This window comes from Balaenoptera acutorostrata, chromosome 7, assembly GCF_949987535.1.
Source record: "Balaenoptera acutorostrata chromosome 7, mBalAcu1.1, whole genome shotgun sequence".
Lineage (NCBI taxonomy): Eukaryota > Metazoa > Chordata > Mammalia > Artiodactyla > Balaenopteridae > Balaenoptera > Balaenoptera acutorostrata.
The window spans coordinates 103,804,284-103,825,936 of record NC_080070.1 but is presented as its reverse complement, the minus strand read 5'-3'; the positions used below and the strand labels follow the sequence as shown (position 1 = coordinate 103,825,936).

The following is a 21,653-nucleotide window of genomic DNA, read 5'->3' as shown; positions in this document are numbered from 1 at the left end:
CTTTTCATTCTTTTTTCTTTAGTCTGTTCCGCAGCAGTGAATTCCACCATTCTGTCTTCCAGGTCACTTATCCGTTCTTCTGCCTCAGTTATTCTGCTATTGATTCCTTCTAGTGTAGTTTTCATTTCAGTTATTGTATTGGTCATCTCTGTTTGTTTGTTCTTTAATTCTTCTAGGTCTTTGTTAATCATTTCTTGCATCTTCTCAATCTTTGCCTCCATTCTTATTCCGAGGTCCTGGATCATCTTCACTATCATTATTCTGAATTCTTTTTCTGGAAGGTTGCCTATCTCCACTTCATTTAGTTGTTTTTCTGGGGTTTTTTCTTGTTCCTTCATCTGGTACATAGCCCTCTGCCTTTTCATCTTGTCAGTCCTTTTGTGAATATGGTTTTTGTTCCACAGGCTGCAGGATTGTAGTTTTTCTTGCTTCTGTTGTCTGCCCTCTGGTGGTTGAGGCTATCTAAGAGGCTTGATGGGAGGCTCTGGTGGTGGGTAGAGCTGACTGTTGCTGTGGCGGTCAGAGCTCAGTAAAACCTTAATCCACTTGACTGTTGATGGGTGGGGCTGGGTTCCCTCCCTGTTGCTGTGGTGATCAGAGCTCAGTAAAACCTTAATCCACTTGACTGTTGATGGGTGGGGCTGGGTTCCCTCCCTGTTGGTTGTTTTGCCTGAGGCAACCCAACACTGGAGCCTACCCGTGCTCTTTGGTGGGGTTAATGGCAGACTCTGGGAGGGCTCACGCCAAGGAGAACTTCCCAGGACCTCTGCTGCCAGTGTCCTTATCCCCACGTTGAAACAGAGCCACCACTTGCCTCTGCAGGAGACCCCCCAACACCAGCAGGTACGTCTGGTTCAGTCTCCCCCAGGGTCACTGCTCCTTCCCCTGGGTCCCGATGCACACATTACTTTGTGTGTGCCCTCCAAGAGTGGGGTCTCTGTTTCCCCCAGTCCTGTCACAGTCCTGCAATCAATTCCCACTAGACTTCAAAGTCTGATTCTCTAGGAATTCCTCCTCCCTTTGCCAGACCCCCAGGTTGGGAAGCCTGACGTGGGGCTCAGAACCTTCACTCCAGTGGGTGGACTTCTGTGGTATAAGTGTTCGCCAGTCTGCGAGTCACCCACCCAGCAGTTATGGGATTTGATTACTCTGATTGCGCCCCTCCTACCGTCTCACTGTGGCTTCTCCTCTGTCCTTGGACGTGGGGTATCCTCCTTGGTGAAGTCCAGGGTCTTCCTGTCAATGATTGTCCAGCAGCCAGTTGTGATTCTGGTGCTCTCGCAAGAGGGAGTGAGAGCACGTCCTTCTACTCCGCCATCTTGGTTAATCTCCCAACTTTCTTTAAAATGTTTATTTTTTTGGTCTTGATGTATCTAAAATGCCCTTGCCCCATTTTTTTGGTTCTTTTTTTTTTCTTTAATCTCGTGGATGGTTGCGAAATGCTTACGTTCAGTGTCAGCATATTAGTTGTAACCTTTTATTGCTGTTGATATCTATAAGCACGTTAAGTAAATCTTCATTTTGCTGACCTCTTTGAGGGTGCGTGGCATCAGCAGATTCCCCTTGAGTGGACAGGTGAGAGATTAGCGGAATCAGGTCCATTTTTTTTCCCCCCTTTTTGCTTTGTGTTCTCCAGAGCAGCAAGATTCATTGTCTAGCAAGAGGGAAACTGTGTTAAATGGCAGAATTTGTCTTCCAGTTAATGGTTTAAAGAGCGGATGTAAATTATACAGCTTGTTTGCAGAACGTCTGATAGGTACCACACTAGGGGAATTCTGTTGTAAAAGCTGTTAAGCAAGACAATTATTTTGACTCAGCCAGATTCATAGCATAATAATTAATAGCACAAGAGTTTTTCCATATAAAAATTGGCTTAAAGATAATTTGAGATGGCAGTTGCCTGTTCTGAGATCAGTAAGGCTGCTTTGCCAGACTGATTTCCATCTTCAGCGAAGGAAAAGCCTTCTGGGTCCTCCCATGAGGAATTCCTGGGGTCATTTGTTAACCTGCTGACCAGTCAAGGGAGGTCACTGGGAGGGGTGGATCCGTGTGGCCCCAGAGCGACCATCTCAGGGTACCCTGCAGGGTATGGAGAAGGTGTTGTAGGAGGCCTGCGAGAGTCGGACCATGTGGAGTTCTTTAAACTGGAGTTGCAAATTACCTCCAAAAAAGGGCAGATGGGTATTGGTGGTGGGGACATGATGACTCTTGTTCCTTGAAAATATTTTTTCTCCTTTTGTCACGTGTTCTGACCGTTCTCCCCCCTCTATGCTTTGTAGGAAACCGGGTCGCTTGAAGAATCTACAGATGAGTCTGAGGTAAGGTGGGGATTCAGGAACCTGGGAATTTCTAGCTAAGCCAGCATCTTGAGCTGGTCATGCCTTGCTAAATGCAACATTCCCCGGAACTTGGCATGGTAAAGTAGGGCCATAGATGATGAAACCTTGGGGAAGGACATGCCGGTCATCTTTAAAAATTTTAAATGGGTTTGCTTGAAAAATAAACAGGAAAAGGAACACAAAGTTTTTTCCTCATTTTGAACAGTATTTTAACCTGAAGCATGTTGGCAGTGGCGCAATTGATGCAAAGTTTTACAAACCAATCTCGACACTTAAAAACCTATTTTTAAAAATAGCCACTGTTGGGTCTGCAATACTTATTCTTTCTTTTTTCTTTTAATGAATATGGTGTGCTCATTGGTATAGTTTCTGAATCATTGAAATGGTCATTTATTTCATAAAATAAAAAGGGAAGTAAGTACCTTAAAAGCTGTTAGGGAGCTAAGTTGTATTAACGATTGAATTGAAGGAGAAAAAAGTAATATATAAAGGAGGGCTTTAAAAAAATTTCTCAAGGCTATGCATAAAAAAATAAGTTTAAGCATAACACTGATTAATTAGTTTATTAGTTTTATAGATGGACTAATAACAATTACTTTTTTCCTTTCAGTATTTCCTTTGGCTCAGGAATATAAAAGTATTTATGATAACCTTTTGGAAATCCACACCAATGTGATATTTAATATAATCTATTACATTTGGATTGATGTTACAGATAGTTATTATCTTTTTTGCTTTTGGGGGGGAAAGGGGGGTTATACATATTCTTCTAGAGAATATCTTACATATCATGCCATCATGCATTTGTAGTTTGGCTGTAGAGCTGTGGTTCCTAACATTTTCACTACTAAGGATCTCTGATACTCTCTTCAAAGCCCCTGGTAAGGTGTTACTGAATTTGCTTATAGATGGGATATAATAGTTGTTGATTTTTAATGAAGCATTGAAAGCATTTCAGAGCAGCACCATTTTTATTTTTGGAAAGTTCTACTTAACTGAGAAGCCCGTGCTCTCAGAATCACTGGTTCAGAATCCTGCAGGGTCAGAGCCCCGTCCAGGAATTTCATTTCAGACATCAGGAAAATGTTGCCAGCCACCTACATCTCAATCTTTCCCCACATCCTTCAGACACTAAATGGATCCAGAAGGAAAGCAAACAAAAGCACGCATAACCCCCGTCTCCAGCATAGTTAGGAAACAGGGAGTACTCTAAACTTCCAAATAAGTGGGGAAATAAATATCTGAAACCAGCAAAGAGCCAGCTCTGGATTGACTGGAGCTGAGGGTCAGATGGATGGGAATGAGGGGAGAGTAGCTGAGCCCCAGCGGTGGCAGGAAACGGAGGGAAATCATAAATCATGCCCCATCCTGAGTGGGGAGGTTGTGAGAACAGGTCTGAGACGGGTGGATCTGAGCACTGACTGTGCTGGAAATTTTTTTTTTTTTTTTTTAACTTTTATTTGCATTTATTTTTTTGCGGCATTTATTCCCAGGCCGTAGGTTTTTGTTTCTTCAGTTTTTTTCTGGGATACCTTTTTCTTCTGTGCAACCTCCTCTTCTGGTTTAGGAACAGTCTGTTCTTTTTCAGTACGGATCATCTCAATGTGGCAGGGAGAGCTCATGTATGGGTTGATCCGACCTTGAACTCTGGAAGTCCTGTGCCACATTGTGGGGGATTTGTTCACCTGGCTGTGCCCAATGACCAGAGAATCTACATCTAAGCCGTTAAGTTCAGCCTTACTCTCTGCAGTTTTGACCATGTGCAGTAAGAATACAGCACTCTTTTGGGGCCACTGACCCTGTGTCCAGCCCCACTGTTTGGCCTGGACGCACCTACCAACTCCCCCATTGTAACGACGGAACGGCACACATTGCTTCTGTGAAGTGACATCCTTCAGATACTTGGTGGCTTTTGGATATGCGTACCCTTCGTGGTCTGGGCAGTTTCACGAGTGTTCTTAAAGTGAACACGAAGATTTGAACCTCTTGCATGATTTTGTGGGGTTTTCTGGGTCAAGTGGATAGCGAACCATTTTTAGAGGTCACCTCAGGCCGCTTCCTGGAAAAGCAGAAAATTTAAAGAAAGGGGTTTGAAAATGCGTGAAACACCGGCAGTACAGCATTGGGGTGGGACTGCTTCTCGAGAGACGGGGGAGGCACCCCCTGGAGGCCTGGTGGTGAAGGGAAAAGGGAAAAACAGGGAAATTCAGGGTGCCCAGAAACAAACAATATCATAGAGTCAGGAGATTTACCTATTCTTCTCGCCCCACCACCAAGAAAAAGATGCCACTTATTAAAGAAAACGTCCTTCATTTACCAGTGTAACTAAGAAACCTAGTAAAACACCCAAATACCTCACCTCTCCATGGGAGCGCCTGTTGGTGCTGTCCAGGAAAATCTAAGACATTTAAAAATGATCTGAAATGGCAGGTAGCATCTGTATAAAACTACTATAGGAAAAAAAAGTGAGAAGCAAAAAATTTCCAAGAGAACAGCGACATAACACTCCATCCTGAGTTGAATATCTTTAAACAAGCCTTTGCAGATGTGAAAAACTATCTTAAACCAGAAATTTTAAATCTCAGAACAGAAATGAATCAAAAAACTAGGAAGTGAAGGAATAAGAGTTGACCACACTCAAGAAAGAAATGGAAAGAAAAGATACATGAACGTTGAGGAAACTGAGACCCAAAAAGGAACCTGACCATCTAAGGTTGTAGCTGTTTCGTGGGTGAAATGGGTTCAGATTCTAGTCCCCAGACTCTGGGCTCTTGGTCATTTTGCCTTCCAGCCCTGGTGCCTTCTCAGGTTGGTACCTCAGGTTCATATCTCAGCTGTGCTTCATACTTGCTGCGTGACCTTGGGCATAGCACTCAACCCTTGTATTCTTCAGTTTCCTCCTATGAAAAATGGGAGTTACTGCTAACCTTGTATGGTTGCTGTGAGGATTAGAGAAGATGGATGTTTGCAAAGCATCTTATTTGGCATTTAGCACATGGGAAGCACTCCGTGAATATTAGTGATCCTCAGCTTGTATTTTAGTGCTGGTGCCAGTGGCTGATTTTACAGCCTGGTGCTTTAACCTGAGGGCTTGGAGAGACTCCCCACTGGCTCTGAAGTGGTTACCCTCCCAGAGATGACAGATTCTAGGGAGTTTACGGACGACCAGAATAGTCAGGCTGGCGGTAGAGCCGAGTTTAGGCTTTGTAGGTATAGTGAGTTGGCTTGCACTCCAGTCTTTGGAGAAGTTTTTCTTGGATTTCTCACTCAGTTTGAACCACTTTCCACTTCTAGGATTGGTATTGGTATTGGTATTGGTATTGAGACACCACTTGGTGGCCAAAGAATCTTCATTCTTCCTTTTCTTCCTCTCTCTCTTCTTCCCATTAGGTTTTGTAACTGTTAATTAAGCTTTCTCAGGGCAGGCATTTCCTTTATGTACATATACCTCTTGTTTATTCAAGTGCTCAGGTGATTTCCATTTTTGTGAACAACAATACTTAAGTGTTTTCAACCATGTAATATAACAATTTATTTTTTTATCACTTTATGAAATGCGGCATTTCATATAAATTGGGCTTTCACGTTACAGGAAAACCATAGTGTTAGGTTATTCTGAAGTTCTTTTTTTTAACTTTTAGTTAATTTTTAATTTAAAAATTTTTAGTTGTAAAATATACATAACATAAAATGTACCATCTTAACCATTTTGAAGTATACAGTTCAGTATCATTAAGGATATTCACATTGTTGGGCAACCTGTTTCTGGAACTTTTCTCCACCAACACCTATTTTCCTTTTTGTTTTTGTTTTTTGATAGTAGCTATCCTGACGGTGTGAGGTGATATCTTACTGTGGTTTGATTTGCATTTTCCTAATAATTAGTGATGTTAAGTGTCTTTTCATATGCTCATTGGCCATTTGTGTATCTATAGAGATATATCTATTCAAGTCCTTTGCCCATTTTCTAATCGAATTGTTTTTCTGTTGAGTTGAGGAGTTCTTTATATATTCTGAATATTAACCCTTTATCAGGTGTAGATATGGATATCAGATAGATACCTGGATATTAACCCCTTATCAGGTAGATACAGATGCAACTCAACAACCTGTGGATGGGATGGATAGATGGAGAGATAGCTAGCTAGACAGGTAAAGGTCTGTAGAGTTATAAGTGATTTACCTTTATCTTTATCTATGTATTATATATAAAGGAAAAAAGAATATATAAAGAATATATATTAATCTATCTATGTGTATCCCTTTTTAGTTATATGAATTACAAATATTTTCTCCCATTCCCTAGGTTACTTTTTCACTCTGTTGAGTGTGTCTTTTGATATATAGAAGTTTTCAATTTTGATGTAGTCCAGTTAATCTATTTTCACTTTTGTTTCCTGTGCTCTTAGTATCACATCCAAGAAATCATTGCCAAATCCAATATTATGAAGCTTCCTCCTGTGTTTTCTTCAAAGTTCTTATTTTACTGTGTTTGAGAAAAGAGCACAGAATGCTCAAAATTGTCCATATGTTTTTCACTAATCTTGAAAACTGCAGCCAAAGGAAATGAATTTGAGGTGTGGAGTATAATTAAAATAATCGAAAGTGGAGTTTATGTCAGGATGTCAAACTTTAAGAATGTTAACTTGTTCTTTACACTTAAAGTAGAAATTCAAAACCAGATTACAACCAAGATAGTAAGTAATGTTATTTAATAAGCTGAACAGTTAGGGGTCTTGTATTCACGTTAATACTTAATTATGGCAAATTTGGAAGATAACGAAACTGGCCCTCATGTCTGGGATTTTTTGTTTTTAATATACAGTCTACTGTTTATTCCACCTTGAAATGATGAGCCAGACTATTTCTTAGACAGTGTCTTGTAAAGCTTAACAAAGAAGTATGTTGTCTTCGAAAGGATTTCATTCCCCTTTTGAAGCTCTGAGATGTTTTCAGTTTCCAGGGCTGACGGCTGCTATCACGTAGGCGGTAGCAGAGCGCTCTGGGAATACAGAGGAGCGGATGTTTAGTCAGGAATGGCTTCATTAGGAGTCTTCAGGAGCTATTACGGAGGATGAGTCTGGGCAGAGAGGCTGGCCAGGTCTCTGGGAAGGAGGGAATGTATGTGCCGAGGCCAAGTCATGAAAGCACGTGCATGTTCAGCCAGCTGTGATGAGCTCTGTGTGGCCGGCATGCAGGAGGAAGTTGGGGAGACGAGGTTAGACGAGGAAGCTAGGATGCGGATGTGAAGCTCCTAATGTGTCGAACCTGGCAGTTTGGACTTGACCCTGTGGACACGGGGGCGGGCGGCAGAGGGGAGGCAGCTAAAGCCTTGATTGTCAGGCGTGGGGATAGGGGCTGGTGACAGATGAACTGGCCGGAGAGACCCATGGCAGGAAGTTTCCAGTGGAAGCCCCCATTAGAGATGGGGTAGAGGGGCCTGGGCCAAGCAGTAGAAGGCAGAGAGGAAATACTTCTCAAGTTCAGTGAACAGGAAGTGTAGGCTGGTATGTGAGAGATGAGCTAGGTGGGGCGGGGCTGTGTGGTCCAAGAAGATTTCCAAAGTATCTAGTGCTGCTGTATGGTGGGAAACAGAGTAAACCCCATGATTAGGCAGTTAAAGGCAAAAGACATTCTAAGCCTAAAATTTGATACCTCTGTGTTCAATTTTTTTTCCTCAAAGGTGGTACTTTTTAATTCATTGGTGACTCCTTTTATTAATGGCTTTGTTCTGGCTGAAACAAGCAATAAACTTTTACACACACACATGCAAGTGAGCAAGCTAATATCTGGGATTTTATTTTTAAAATGCTACAAGTTACTGCTTATAGAGGAAGGTTCTGAGCTCTCTTTGGAGCAAAGATGGTATTGTGGAATGAGCACAGTATTGGGCATCTGTTTGGATAATGAGGCTCATTAGAAAAACAAGCACGTTCAATGTAGGAAGCAGTGCTTCCGTGTATTAATCGGCCCTGTGACTTGGCCATGATTACCGCTTCTGTTTTACAGATGAAGAAACAGACTTAAGAGTGTTTAGTTAACTTGCCCAGGGTCACCTGGCTTGTAAATCGATTAGAACCCAGCAGTCTGACTGCAAGTTCTGGTCTTCTCACCTCAGTTACGCTACCTTCAACTTCACCTTGACCTCTGTAATTTTATGCCAGACTCTTCCTCTATGCACTTTTATAGAATTAGGCCTTAAAAAAAAAACCTTCCTTAGAACTTCTGCCTATGTATAAGATGATATTTTGGGTGATGTTACAGAGTTTGGCTTATTCAACTAGTAGGATAAGACATCAATTTTAGAATCTTTGAACTGGCTTTCTGTTCTGGAGAAGAGAGGATTGTCTAGCTAATGTATATATGACATTAATAATCTAATAAAATTCCTGTTTTGTCATAAAATAAATGTTTTGTCATAAAATAAATGATGTTATTTACAAAATAATTTAAACATTTATAAATAATTATAAACATATGTATAACATACTTATTTATAAAATAATGTTAGTTATAAGTTATATCCCCTTTGAAAAGTACATTCATCTCTGCAGAAATTTAGCCGCAAGAATGTGCATTACAACTTTGTTTATATTATAAAAATTTGGAAACAGGCTAAATATCTAGAAATAAGGAATTGCATTATCTTTTTAATTTAAAAAAGCTTTTTACAAAAATGCAATTTAGATGTGGGGGTGATTGGAAAGCTCTTTTTGTAAATGTTTAGATAGTAAGTACTTAAAGCTTTGCAATCAAAGAGGCAATACTAGGATATTATGAAGGTATGTAACCATATAAACATGTAAAAACCCTTCTTTGTTTGTGGGTTGTACAAAAACAGTCATCTGGCTGGATTTGGCTGTGGGCTGTAGTATGCTGATTCCTGATTCAGAGTATAATCCAGTTTCTCTTCACCCTCCAAAGTCCACATATGATCATAGAAAGACTACAAGGCCATATTATCACTGGGTCATGTGACTCTTATTTATCATAATCTGCCTTCATTTTTCTAAATTTTTTGTAACATATGCATTACTTATATACTTAGCAAAACAATACAATTATTACTTTTTAACAAAACTTGTTAATGTCTGTACATATTACAGAACTTTTGGGTTGCAAAGCTGTGGAACCCAAAATAAAACTGCGTGTCCTTCCTTCCCTACCTCAAACTCAAACAGGGAGTTAAGGAAAAAGTTTGGTTTATTTCTTGCCCTCTTTATTTTATCCAAGGTTTTATATAAAACCAAAATTGTTTTTACTCTAATAAGCATTTTTTTCTTGAGTTTTTTAAAAGTTTAAAATTTTGAGGTAATCGTAGATTCACATGCCATTGTAAGAAATAATACAAAGGGTTTCTTTATACCCGTCACCTAGTTCCCAAAGGGTAACATCTTGGGTAACTCTAGTACATCACAACCAGGACATGATATGATATGTGATGGATATTGATGCAATCTACAGACCAGACCTTATTCAGATTCCATCAGTTTTATATGCATTCATTTGTGTGTGTGTTTGATTCGGTACACTTTTATCACATGTGAAGATTCCTGTGACCACCAGTGCTGTCAAGATACAGAACAGTTTCATCACAAGATGAAAAATAAGTTCCCTTTTAAGTCACAGCCACTCCCTCCCCCTCCTCCACCACCTGGCAACCACTATTCTGTTCACCATCTCTATACATTTGTCATTTCAAATGTATTATATGGATGGAACTGTACCGTGTGTTTACCTTTCGAGATTGACTCTTTCCTACTCTGCCACTCTTCATTGGCATGGTTAGACCATTCACATGTAAGGGGATTATTGACATATCAGGGTTTCAGTCTGCTGGGTTTTTTTCTGTTTGTTTTCTCTGTTTTTCATTTTTCTTGTTTCTCTTTTCTTCCCTTTCTGTGAGTTGCTTGAACATTTTTCTGAGATTCCATATTGATTTATTTATAGTGGTTTTGAGTACATTACTTTGTATGGTTTTCTTAACGGTTGCTCTAGGTGTTAAAATATGCATACAAAACTGGTCACAGTCTACTGGTATCCAGGACATTTTACTACTTCTAGTCACATTTAGAAACCTTACTTTTATGTCCCTTTACCCTTCCCATTTTTTAAATACAGTTGTCTTAAATATTTACTTTGTTCATTGAGCACCACATCAGTTGGTATTAAACTTTTTAATTCAACTATCAAATATGATTTAAGAAACTCATGAAAAGAGGGATAATCTGCTATGTTCACCCCATTATCACCCATTTTTATGTTCTTTTAAAGTTCTAAGCCTTCTTCAGTTTTCTTCTATCTTCTGTTCCTTCCTGTTTAGAAAACTTCCTGTAGCCTATTCTTTAGGGATAGATTTGCAAGCGACAAATCCTCTTAGTTTTTCTTCATCTGAGAATGTCTTTATTTCGCTTCCATTCTTAAGGGATATTTTTACCGGATATAGCATTAGTGGTTGACAGTTCTGTTCTTTTAGAACTTGAGAAATTATGTGCCACTTCCTTCTGGCCTCTGTCATTTCAAATGAGAAATCTGTTGTCATTTGAATTGGTACTCTCCCATAAGTAATGTGTCATGTTTCCCTGGCTGCTTGCAAGATTTTTTTTTACTTTAGCTTTTAGAATTTTAATTAGGATGTCTCTTGGAGTGGTTTTCTTTGATTTCTCTTCTTTGGAATTTGTTTAGCTAATTGAATCTGTAGGTTTATGTCCTTCACCAAATTTGGACAATTTTCAGCCATCATTTCTTCGAATATTCTCAGTTCCTCTATCTTCTCCTTCTAGGACTTTGATAATGTGAATATTAGCCCTTTTGTTATTGTTCCACAGGTCCCTGAGATGGTTCATTTTCTTCAGTCTATTTTCTCTTTGTTGTTCAGATTGGGTAAATTCCACTGATAGATCCCTAAGTTCATTGGTTCTGTCCTTGTCATCTCTACTGTTGAGCCCAACCAGTGAGTTATTTCTTTTGGGTATTGTATTTTCCAATTCTAAAGTTTCCATTTTTTAAATGACTCATTTCTTTGCTGAAATATTCTATTGTTCCATTTGTTTCAGGAGAATTTATAATTGCTTGTTGAAGCACTTTTATGATGGCTGCTTTAAAATCCTTGCCAGATAATTCCAACATCTGATTCATTTTGTTCTTATAATATACATTTTAATGGAAGACAATATTTAGATCATGAAGAATTATCAGTTACTTCCATTTTATCAGGTTCACTTATTTCCATGTGTTGTGCTCATTGCTTTACATGGATTATTTCAATTAATATGGACCACAGTCCTTTTAAGTACTATATTAGGCAGGATGCTGCAGTAACAAACAGTTCCAAAATTGTGGTGGTTTGACATAGCAGAGATTTGTTTCTGAGTAGAATCAGTGGCACAGGGAGAGGAAATTGAGGCAAAAGCAATATAGAAATGTCATCATCTTCCATAAGGCCTTTTCTATTTGTGGACCAGGTACAATGTGCTGTGGAAAACTTTCATAGAGCTGGAAACTGAAGCAGTTCTGCTTCATAGAGATATGTATTTTTTTTAAACACTGCTTTGAATAGGTTCTCAGTGTACTGTTTATTTAGAAGTATATGCCACCTTTGTTTAGTGGAGTTTAGAGGAGTTTAGTGTGTTGTACAAAGAACTTTGCAGTAGAAGCATCAAATTGTTAGCCTAACCTTTCAAGATTAAACTTGCACAGCAAAGAGGAGAATAACAGGGGGAAAACCATCAGGCTAAAGAGGGTTGGCAAGGAAAGAGAAGAGCACCGAATGGAAACTGGTATGTAGTGAAGTCTGCTTTCTACCAGGTAAGGGTTCCAGTGACCTTTAGTTATTCATGAATGCAACTGAATAGATAAACGAAGGCTTATTCTGCCTATGGTGTGTTCCTTTGAATTGCATGTGAATTACATGACCTGTGCCTGGGCCATGGCATGTAATAACAGAGGGTTAGTTACTGTCACTTCTGTCTTTATAATTTTTGTTACCATTATTTATAAACATGCCTCCTAAGTGATGTCCATTCAGATCTGGCTTAGTTCTTGCAAATATCACAATTAGGAGGTCTTGAATATGTTAGATATATTAATTTTACTAAACTAAGAAGACTGACAAATAGCTGAACCTATTTAAAACAAACCTATACCCAGTTTATGTTTAACAAGGAATTAATTTTAAAGTGTACCTTCTCGGTGCATCTGCCACGAGGAGAATTCTTTTTCAGTTTTGTTAAAATGAAAACCAGTCATTGTGAGAAATCAGGAGATAGGTTTTTTAAATCAGAAAATGCATCACAGAAAATTATTTATTTATTTTACCTGGTAGGTAGAACATTGTGAATCATTTATCGAAACTTAAATTGGTTCTTTATATCTATTAATTTTAATAAACAAATTTATAGCAACTGGTAACTAAAATGGTAATGTACCTTGTTATGAAATTGATTGGTGAGAGAAAGGGAGCATGGGGTTATAATATTGTATCCTTCCAAATAGCCCTTGGATTAAAATTTTGCTTTTTCATTTAATGAGCTATTAATATTAACAGGTTCTGCTGATTATTGCATCATTCAGGCAAGGATAAACATTCTCTGTGAAGCATATATTATAAAAGTGATATATTTGGAAACTTAGTAGAAACTTGCCGGATGTAAGATTTGTGAAACTGTATTTCTGCTGCTGGTTCGAGATTGAGAAGATGAACATGACTTTTTCTGGTATGACATATATTTGAACAGAATTTACAATTTCACTAGGAGAAATTTATAATTTACATAGGAGGAAAATTATTTTAGACAGCCCAAGGTGGACTGATTATTTTATTTATACAACAAATATTTATTGGATACTATTATGTTTTGGGTGTGAAGATACACCAGCATTTGATAAAGGAGGCAGACAGTAGACAAAAACATATATATCAGTCGGTAATACATGTTATGGATAAAAGTAAAATAACATTGGGTAAGAGGACTGTGGAGTGGGCTGAGGGATGCTCTTTTATCCTGAACAGTAGGGGAGGGCTCTCTAATAAGATGACATATAAGTAAATATCCAGGGGAAAGATCTCATAGGTGAAAGGAAGAGCAAATACAGTACCTTCAGTTGGGGTCCTGCTAGAGGTCTTCGAGGATACGAGCAGGGCTGGAGCAGAGTAATAGGAAATCATGTCTGAGAAGTAATGAGTGGTCAAGAACTAGAGCCTGTAAGTCAGCTTATGGACTTCGGTTTTTACCGTGTGTAAGATGGGAAGCCATTGGAGGATCATTGTTTGGTAAGATCACTTTGGATGACATTTGAAAAAAGTCAGGGAGGTGGTGGCAGGTACGGAGCAGTGAGACCAGTTAGGAGGCTTTGGCAAAACTCTGGCTAGAGGTGATGAAGATTTGGGGCAGTTTTTGAAGTAGAGACAATGGATTTCTTGAGTAGGAGGTAGACGTGTAAGTGAAAGGGGAATCAAGGATGAGCAGCTAGGATGATGGAGTATGTTAATTGAGATAGGGGAAGTCTCTAGCTAGCGCTGGTTTTGGCGCTCAGGGTGAGTTGCTGGTGATGGTGGTAGTTGGGCGGGGTGGGTAAATCAGAAGTTCCATTTGGGGTATCTTAAGTTGGAGATGTCAATTAGCCATCCAAGTGGAAATGTCAAGTTGGTAGTTGGATAAAAAAGACCAGTGCAGGTCTGGACTGAAGATAAGAATTCGTGAATCAGCATTTGGATGGTGTTTAAAGCCATGAAACTGGATGAGATCATTTAGGGCGTGAGGACAGATACATAAGAAGCCTGATGTCTGGACCCAGGCGTACTCTAACGTTTTAGAGGTCTGGTAGATGAAGAGGAATCTTCAGAGGGGAGTGAGAAGGAGTAACCAGTGAAGTAGGAAGAGAACCACTAGAAAGCAGTGACTCAGAGGCCAAGGGAGGAATGCATCTCAGGAGGAAGAGCGTGGTCAGTTATACCAAATACTGCTGGGAGGAGGAATAAGATGAGGTCTAGGGCTTCACCCTTGGATCTGTAATGAGGCCATTGGTGTGCTCCTTACAAGAGCAGTCATGGTGGCTCATAGTGGTGGAGTTGGTGGTGGGACCTGACTGGAATGGGCTCGGGGAGATTGGGTTGGCAAAATGTCTCGGATGCTCGCAGAAATTCTTGTACTGTGCATTACAAGATGTTGATATCTAGAATGCTCATAAGGGATGCAGTTGTTTAGTGACTGTTAAAGGAGATGATAGGTATTTAGCACTTTGTCATTAAAACGTATTCAGTAAACATGCTGCTGCTACTGCTGTTTCGTTATTTTTGTCCAGTTCTATGCCAGGTACTTTCAAGAAGTCAGGGACCCTATCACCAGGTTCTCACTAGCAGAGCTACTTGTGAGTGAACAAATGAATTACTCTTCACACAATTATAGGAAGCTGGCATTGTATGTTTATTTTGAAGATGGAGAAACCAAAGGGACCTTTGAGAGGTCCCTTTGTCAAAAACTTGCACCAGTGACGACCCCTGGCCTCCTGACTCAAGCTGAGAATAGTTTTATCCTACCTCATGTCCTCAAAAGGATCATGATTTAATTTAGGGGCAAGCAATGAGAACTCTTTTAGTTTGGGGTTCAGCTTGGGGAATCCAGCTCCATAGCCCACCATCATTTTTATCCTCTCTGATTGATATATTATTCTCAATAATAGGCAGATAGGTAGAATAATGGTCCCCCATGGATGTCTTCATCCTGATCCCTGGAAGCTGTGAGTATGTTATGTGACATGGAAAAGGAAATTAAGGTTGCAGATGGAATTAAGGTTGCTAATCAGCTGACTTTAAGATAGGGAGGTTATCTTGGATTATCCAGGTGGGACCAGTGTAGTCACAAGTCACAGTGTAGTCTTTACAGGTGGAAGGCGGAGGTTGAGAAGGTCAGAGTAATGTGATGTGAGAAAGGACTCGACCTGCTCTTGCTGGCTTTGAAGGTGGCGGAGGGAGGACGGGACCCACAGCCAAGGAATGCACGTGGCCTCTAGAAGCTGGAAAGGACAAGGAACCAGATTCTCCCCTAGAGCCTCCAGAAGAAGGCAGCCTGCTACCATCTTGATTTTAGCCCAGTGAGATCTGTATTGGATTGTAAAATAACAAATTTGTGTTGTTTCAAGCCAGTGAGTTTATGGTAATTTGTTACAGCAGCGATAGCAAACTAATACAGTAAATAATGTGATTGTATAATCTTGGTCCCTTAGCACTTTTCATTAGTGTTTATTCTTAGGGTTTTGAGAGTAAAATACATCCAGCAAAGGAGAACATACAGAAAATAGTTGTAACAAAATTGCTAATACTGGGAGCTATATTTATAAAAACTTATGTGTGTCTTTTCTGATAATTGCTCAAGAATGTTGTTTAAATGGTAATTCTACTTAACAATTAGGGCCCGATACTACCCTGTCAAGGTTTTAAGGCAGTTTTTTCTCTGCAGACTCCAGAAATGCTATAACAAATCTAAATAACACTTAGATTTCTTTTCATCCGTGAGCTATTTCAGTTTGAGTACAACCTTTTTTTTTTTTTTTTTTTGGCTGTGTTGGGTCTTCGTTGCTGAGCGCGGGCTTTCTCTAGTTGTGGCGAGCGGGGAGGTTCTCTTCATTGCAGTGTGCAGGCTTCTCATTGCGGAGGGTTCTCTTATTGCGGAGCACGGGCTCTAGGCATGCGGGCTTCAGTAGTTGTGGCGCACGGGCTTAGTTGCTTCGCGGCATGTGGGATCTTCCAGTACCAGGGATCGAACCCGTGTCCCCTGTATTGGCAGGCGGATTCTTAACCACTGCATCACCAGGGAAATCCCACCATTTTTAAATATAGTGATTCACAGACATCCATGTAATCATAATTCTTTACTTTAGAATATGACTCTCTTCTCCAAAGACCTCAGTGGATTAAATAAATCTCTCAAAATAGTATCAAAGAGATGGGAGTGGGGAAACCTCCGTTAAAGCTTAAGATTTTAGTCTGTTTTCATCATTTCCATCAGTGGTTGGGCATTTTTGAGATACTTGGCCTGTGTTGGGCTACTTTTGGTGAAGCATCCAGGCGAGACTATTGTCTTAATAAGAACGGGACTGTAGCATTTCCTTTAACTTTCTTAATAACAAGATTCACATTTAGATATGTTTGAAAACATTTTGGAAATGATGTGACAAACTCAAAAGTAATATATCTTCATTTTTTATAAGTAGTATAAAACAGAGGGAATTAGATTAGAAATAATTATGTTTGCTCAATTTTATGTCTGGAAATAAACTCCAAAGGGAGGATACGAATTATACAGTTTAAACTTGGGGGCTATAATACAAATAATGGTAATATTTTTAGTAATTGACATTCACTGGATACTTAGCTGATGCTGTGCTTTGTGCTTTACATACATTTATTACATGTAATTCTCACAACAATCCTATAAGATACATATTATCATCCTCCTTTCACAAAAGATGAAGTAACTGAGGTTTTAAGTAACTTGTCCGGTGTATGAGGACTGTGTGTGGTAGAACTGGCATAAGAAAACTTTATTTTAGCTTATTTTGTGACTGCCCACGTGATTTTGAATTCCAGTAGGTTTTTGAGTAACTTTCTCTCCTTTCTTCTCCTGTCCTTTGTTAACAAATGACATTAGTGAACTTTACCAAGATTTTTTTTTTAATTTTTAAAAAAAATTTATTTTATTTTTTTGGCTGCGTTGGGTCTTCATTGCTGTGCGCGGGTGTTCTCTAGTTGCGGCAAGCGGGGGCTACTCTTCGTTGCGGTGCGCGGGCTTCTCATTGCGGTGGCTTCTCTTGTTGCGGAGCACGGGCTCTAGGCGCGCGGGCTTCAGTAGTCGTGGCACGCAGGCTCAGTAGTTGTGGCACGTGGGCTTAGTTGCTCCGCGACATGTGGAATCTTCCTGGACCAGGGCTTGAGCCCATGTCCCCTGCATTGGCAGGCGGATTCTTAACCACTGCGCCACCAGGGAAGCCCTTTACCAAGATTTTTTGATCATTCTTATTTCTCATTTCTCTTACAGCATCTCCTAGATTTTTGCTTTCTATTTGGATATGTCCTCGAAAAATATGTTTCAGTGTGGGAGTTTCTGAGAGTCTTCTGAGCCTTTGTAAAGTGCCCTTGAGGTAAATCTACAGGGAAGCAGCCCTGGGAGGAGGTAATCTCCACTTGGTGGTGGAAGGCTAGAAGACAGAGGAGTGAATGCAGGTCACTCCTCACCCCTGCAAGGGCTTGGCTGTTCCTGCTGATTTCTGTAGTGAATGGAGCAGCAAAACCTCCAAGTTAGGCATTGTGGGGGAGAGGTGAGCATCAGGTCTAAACAGCTCCCCCTTCTAGATGATTTCACTTGCTTCCATGGTTTCTCACTCAGGGATATTATTCTGGAATCCCTCCTTCCTATCATTTTTATACAATTTTCAGGGTTGATTTGGGGGAAGGGGGCCAGCAACCCAGGCCAGCTCTCTCTGGCTTGGCAAGAGCTGTGTATTAGTCAGGGTTCAGTAGAGAAACAGAACCAATGGGCTCTGTTTAGGACCAACAGGAGCTGAGAGAGAGGGAGGGGGGATGGGGGAAGAGAGGGAGAGATTTGAGAGAGACAGGATCTGAGAGAGATCCGGTAGAATCTGAACGAGGATCTGAGAGAGACCAGTAGGATCTAGGAGAGAGAGAAAGGTTTATTATAAGGTACTGGCTCATGTGATTATGGAGCTGGCAAGTCCCAAGACCTTCAGGGTGAGTCGGCAAGCTGGAGACTCAGAAGGAGCTGTTGTTTCAGTTCAAATCCTAAGACAGGAAAGAAGTCACCCACTTGCAAGGCAGTTAGGCAGGAAGAACTCTTTCACTCGGTGGGAGGGTATATTTAGGCCTTCAACTGATTTGGCGAGGCCCATCCACATTGGGGAAGGCAATCTACTTTACTCAGTCTACCAATTTAGATGTTATTCCCATACAAAAACACATCACAGTAACACCCAGGATAATGACTTGCTCAATATCTGGGCACTCCATGACCCAGTCAAGTTGACACAAAATTCATCATTATAAACTGTGTTTTGTTTTTTCCATACATCTTCAAATACCATACCAACAATGCTACATTTATTGTTTTTCATCTTCTTGTCTTTCACCTTGGCTAAAATGTCTAAATCAGTTTTGAAAAGTAAAGTGATATTAGATCTCTTTTTATTTACTGAAAGTTTTTTTTTTTTTAATCAGAAATGAGTGTTTACTTTTATAAATGCTGTTTCTGTATCTGTCAGTGTGGGCCTATGGGGTATTTACTTTGACCTATCAAATGATGGAATCAGATTTCTTAATAGCCAGTCTTTGCATTTCTGCAATATTTGATCGATTTGATCACCAAGCTTTCTATTAATATATGCAGAGTTTGCTCTATGATATTCTGTTTTGAATTTTTACATTTACATTGTTGCATCAGGTAACTGAACTCTGTTTTTTTCTTTTTTTCCTTTGATGTATTCTTCGGGAGTTTGATATTACAGTTATGCTACCTTTTCAAAATGAGTTAGGAAGTGTTTATTTCACTGTCATGGGACAGTTTAAATAACTTAGGGATTTCCTATTCTTTGAGGGTTTTTAATAGAACTTGCTGCTAAAACAGTCTAGGCTAGGTACCTTTCTGCAGGAGATAGGTAGTACTTCGATGATTTTTATTTTGTCAGTGTGTACGGTGGTTATCTTATTCTGTTTGTCTTTAAAAAGTGGTAACCGTTGGACTTATTAATTATTTCGTATTCTGGTTTATTAATGCATTTTCCTTTTACCTTTATTAGTGTTCTCTGGTTCCCTGCAGTACCCACCTTCCTTATGCCAGTGTTTTCTCGGTCCTGCAGTGCTTACAGCTGGAACTCCCGGACTGTCAGTAACGCACTATCCAGGTGTTAGGGACTTACAGTCTCTGCCCGTAGGAGGGCGATGTAGGCAGATGGTGGCTAGGGTTGAAAGTGTAGAGAAACAGTGGGCAGAAGCTGTAGATAATCACCTCCTTCTGGAGAAAAACAATCCCTAATGGGTGGGGCGGGTGTCCGCTCTGTTGAGTGGGGCAGGCTCTGAGTCATGGGCATGGAGCGTTGGTGGGAGAGCCAAAAGCATCTTTCTACATTTTGTTCAGGTGGGTTACTTTTTCATGAACCAAATCAAGATGTGTCATGAGTTCATGTTCAACATACGTATCAGTTTCTCTTTGACTTTGGTAATGGTTTATCTTAATTTTTATTGCTATGCGGGGGTTTTATCTGTATCTGTTTCTTCATGGAAATTATTGAGAAGCTGTCAGAGGCTTTGGTGGGACTAGCTAGCCATGTGCTTCTTTGCACCTGGAATGGGGAATGAGCAATTGAAAGATGCTCGAGAGGTATTTAATCTCCTCACAAACAAAATAATCTCAAGAACTGTGACACTTTACTTTTTCATATAACAATAAACATAGAAATTAAAAATAAATGTAAATTTGTCATGAACATTGAGTTTGTGGGACCTCTATTGCTACTACTACTGTTTGCTGCTCTTTCCCCTGGTTTGGTATCTCCACCTCCCTATCCCCTCCCCTCCCCATGTCTGTAATATAACACATAATTTAGATGATCTCTGAGGTTCCTTTTGGCTGCTATTCTATGATTTGGATTTTCCTGTGTGGAAATCTAAATGAGCATGTCTCAGAAAAGCTTCTTACTAAACTCGGTCTGCCGTTAACGATGTACTTGTGTTTTCACTGGTCTTTATTAGGTACCCACAGTTTTGTTAGGTGAAGTTCAGAACAGTGAAAAGGCATAAACCCTGCTTCTGAGGATCTTGTGATCACCAAGGGATATTGGGAAGAAAGGAAAAGAGGGTTTTGTTGGCTTTAGTGGCGGAAATTGTCCACCTGAATGGCATATCTTGAAGATTGGTCAGGTTATTCCATATGGCTGGAAGGAAATGAAAAGCTTATTTGCTTTTCTCATTTTTCCCCCCTCCTCTCTATATTCTTAGTGCTTTCCCAATATAAAATAAATGATGGAAGTTGATGCTGTTTATGGTATGTGGCTTAGGGCATGGAAACTTTCACCTTATTTTTTTCCTCCTTGAATTGAACATGAAATTCTGATACTACAGAGCAAAGGAGAGATCAGGGTTTATGAAGACTGCATATCTTGTGAATCTTAAGTAGAGCTCTTCAATTATTGGAGGCTCAACCTTTTCTCACTTTTCTAGTCAAAGTGTTAAACAGGAAGGAGAGCAGTTTTAAGAGATAAGAATCTTAGTTCAGTAGATACAAAGTTTTGAAGAGGCTGTTGAACAGTGGTTTTAAAAATACATAAATATAATGATTCTATAATAAATATAATACATATTGATTTTAGAAAGTTTAGAAAATATTGGCAGTGGCTCACAGTAATGATTTTTATTTGCCATCTTCTGTAGTGGTTACAGCAACCCTGTGATGGGAATCCTGTCATCACTCTCATTCTACAGACGAAGAAACCGAAGCTTAGGGAGGTTACTATTGATATTTTGGTGTTTATTCTTCTCATTTTCCCCCCACATGTGTATATGAATTTCTTCAATAACATTTGGATCATGCAAAGCAGGTTTTTATGACCTACTTGTTCACCTAATAAGACGTTTTGAGAACCTTTCCCTTTGTTATTAGATCGTCTTTGAAAACAGATTTTAGGGTCTGTGTCATATTTAATCTTGTGAAATTTATTTAACCCAGGGTTTCTTGACCTTGGCACTATTGGCATTTTGGACCAGATAATTTTTTGTTCCGGGAGATTGTCCTGTCCACTGTAGGATATTTACCGTCATCCCTGGCCTCTACCCCACTAGATACCAATAGCATCTTCTCCCCCAAGTCAGTTGTGACAACAAAAATGTCCCCAGACATTGCCAAGTAAATGACTTGGGGGATGGGCAAAATTACCTCCAGTTGAGAACCAGTTATTTAACCATATGCATTTTAAGCTTTAAAAAATAATATATGCATATGAGTGGACTCATCGGAATTTTCTATCTATATGAAAAAGTTAGACCCATGTCATCTAGATTACATTTATCAGCTCCTAATTTCAGCTACTTGTTTTTGATTAATATGTGTTTTCAATAATAGCAGTATTGCTTGAAAGTGAAAAATTTAACAACATTATCTGCATTCATATAAGAATGTAATTGCTTGTCTGTCACCAGTCTGATGGAAAAGCATCCTGGGAGCTTTGAGCACAGTTGTTTTATTGTAGATGAATTCCATTATCTCCATGTCACTTTCTTAAAAAGTTTGGTCATTGAGGCAGCTGTAATAC

At 39.7% G+C, this 21,653-nt stretch overlaps 1 protein-coding gene across 5 annotated transcripts in view; it reads left to right on the top strand.

Moving 5' to 3' along the window:
* Positions 1-21,653, top strand: part of VPS41 (VPS41 subunit of HOPS complex) — a 192,071-nt gene that overhangs the window by 17,403 nt on the left and 153,015 nt on the right. For all 5 annotated transcript variants that reach the window (XR_009008869.1, XM_007187746.2, XM_007187745.2 and 2 more), the window contains exon 2: positions 2,280-2,318. Coding sequence is in view for 4 of the 5 variants with exons in the window: in XM_007187746.2 (XP_007187808.2) it covers positions 2,280-2,318 (39 nt within the window). In the remaining variant the exon portion in view is untranslated. The remainder of the gene's footprint in view (positions 1-2,279; positions 2,319-21,653) is intronic.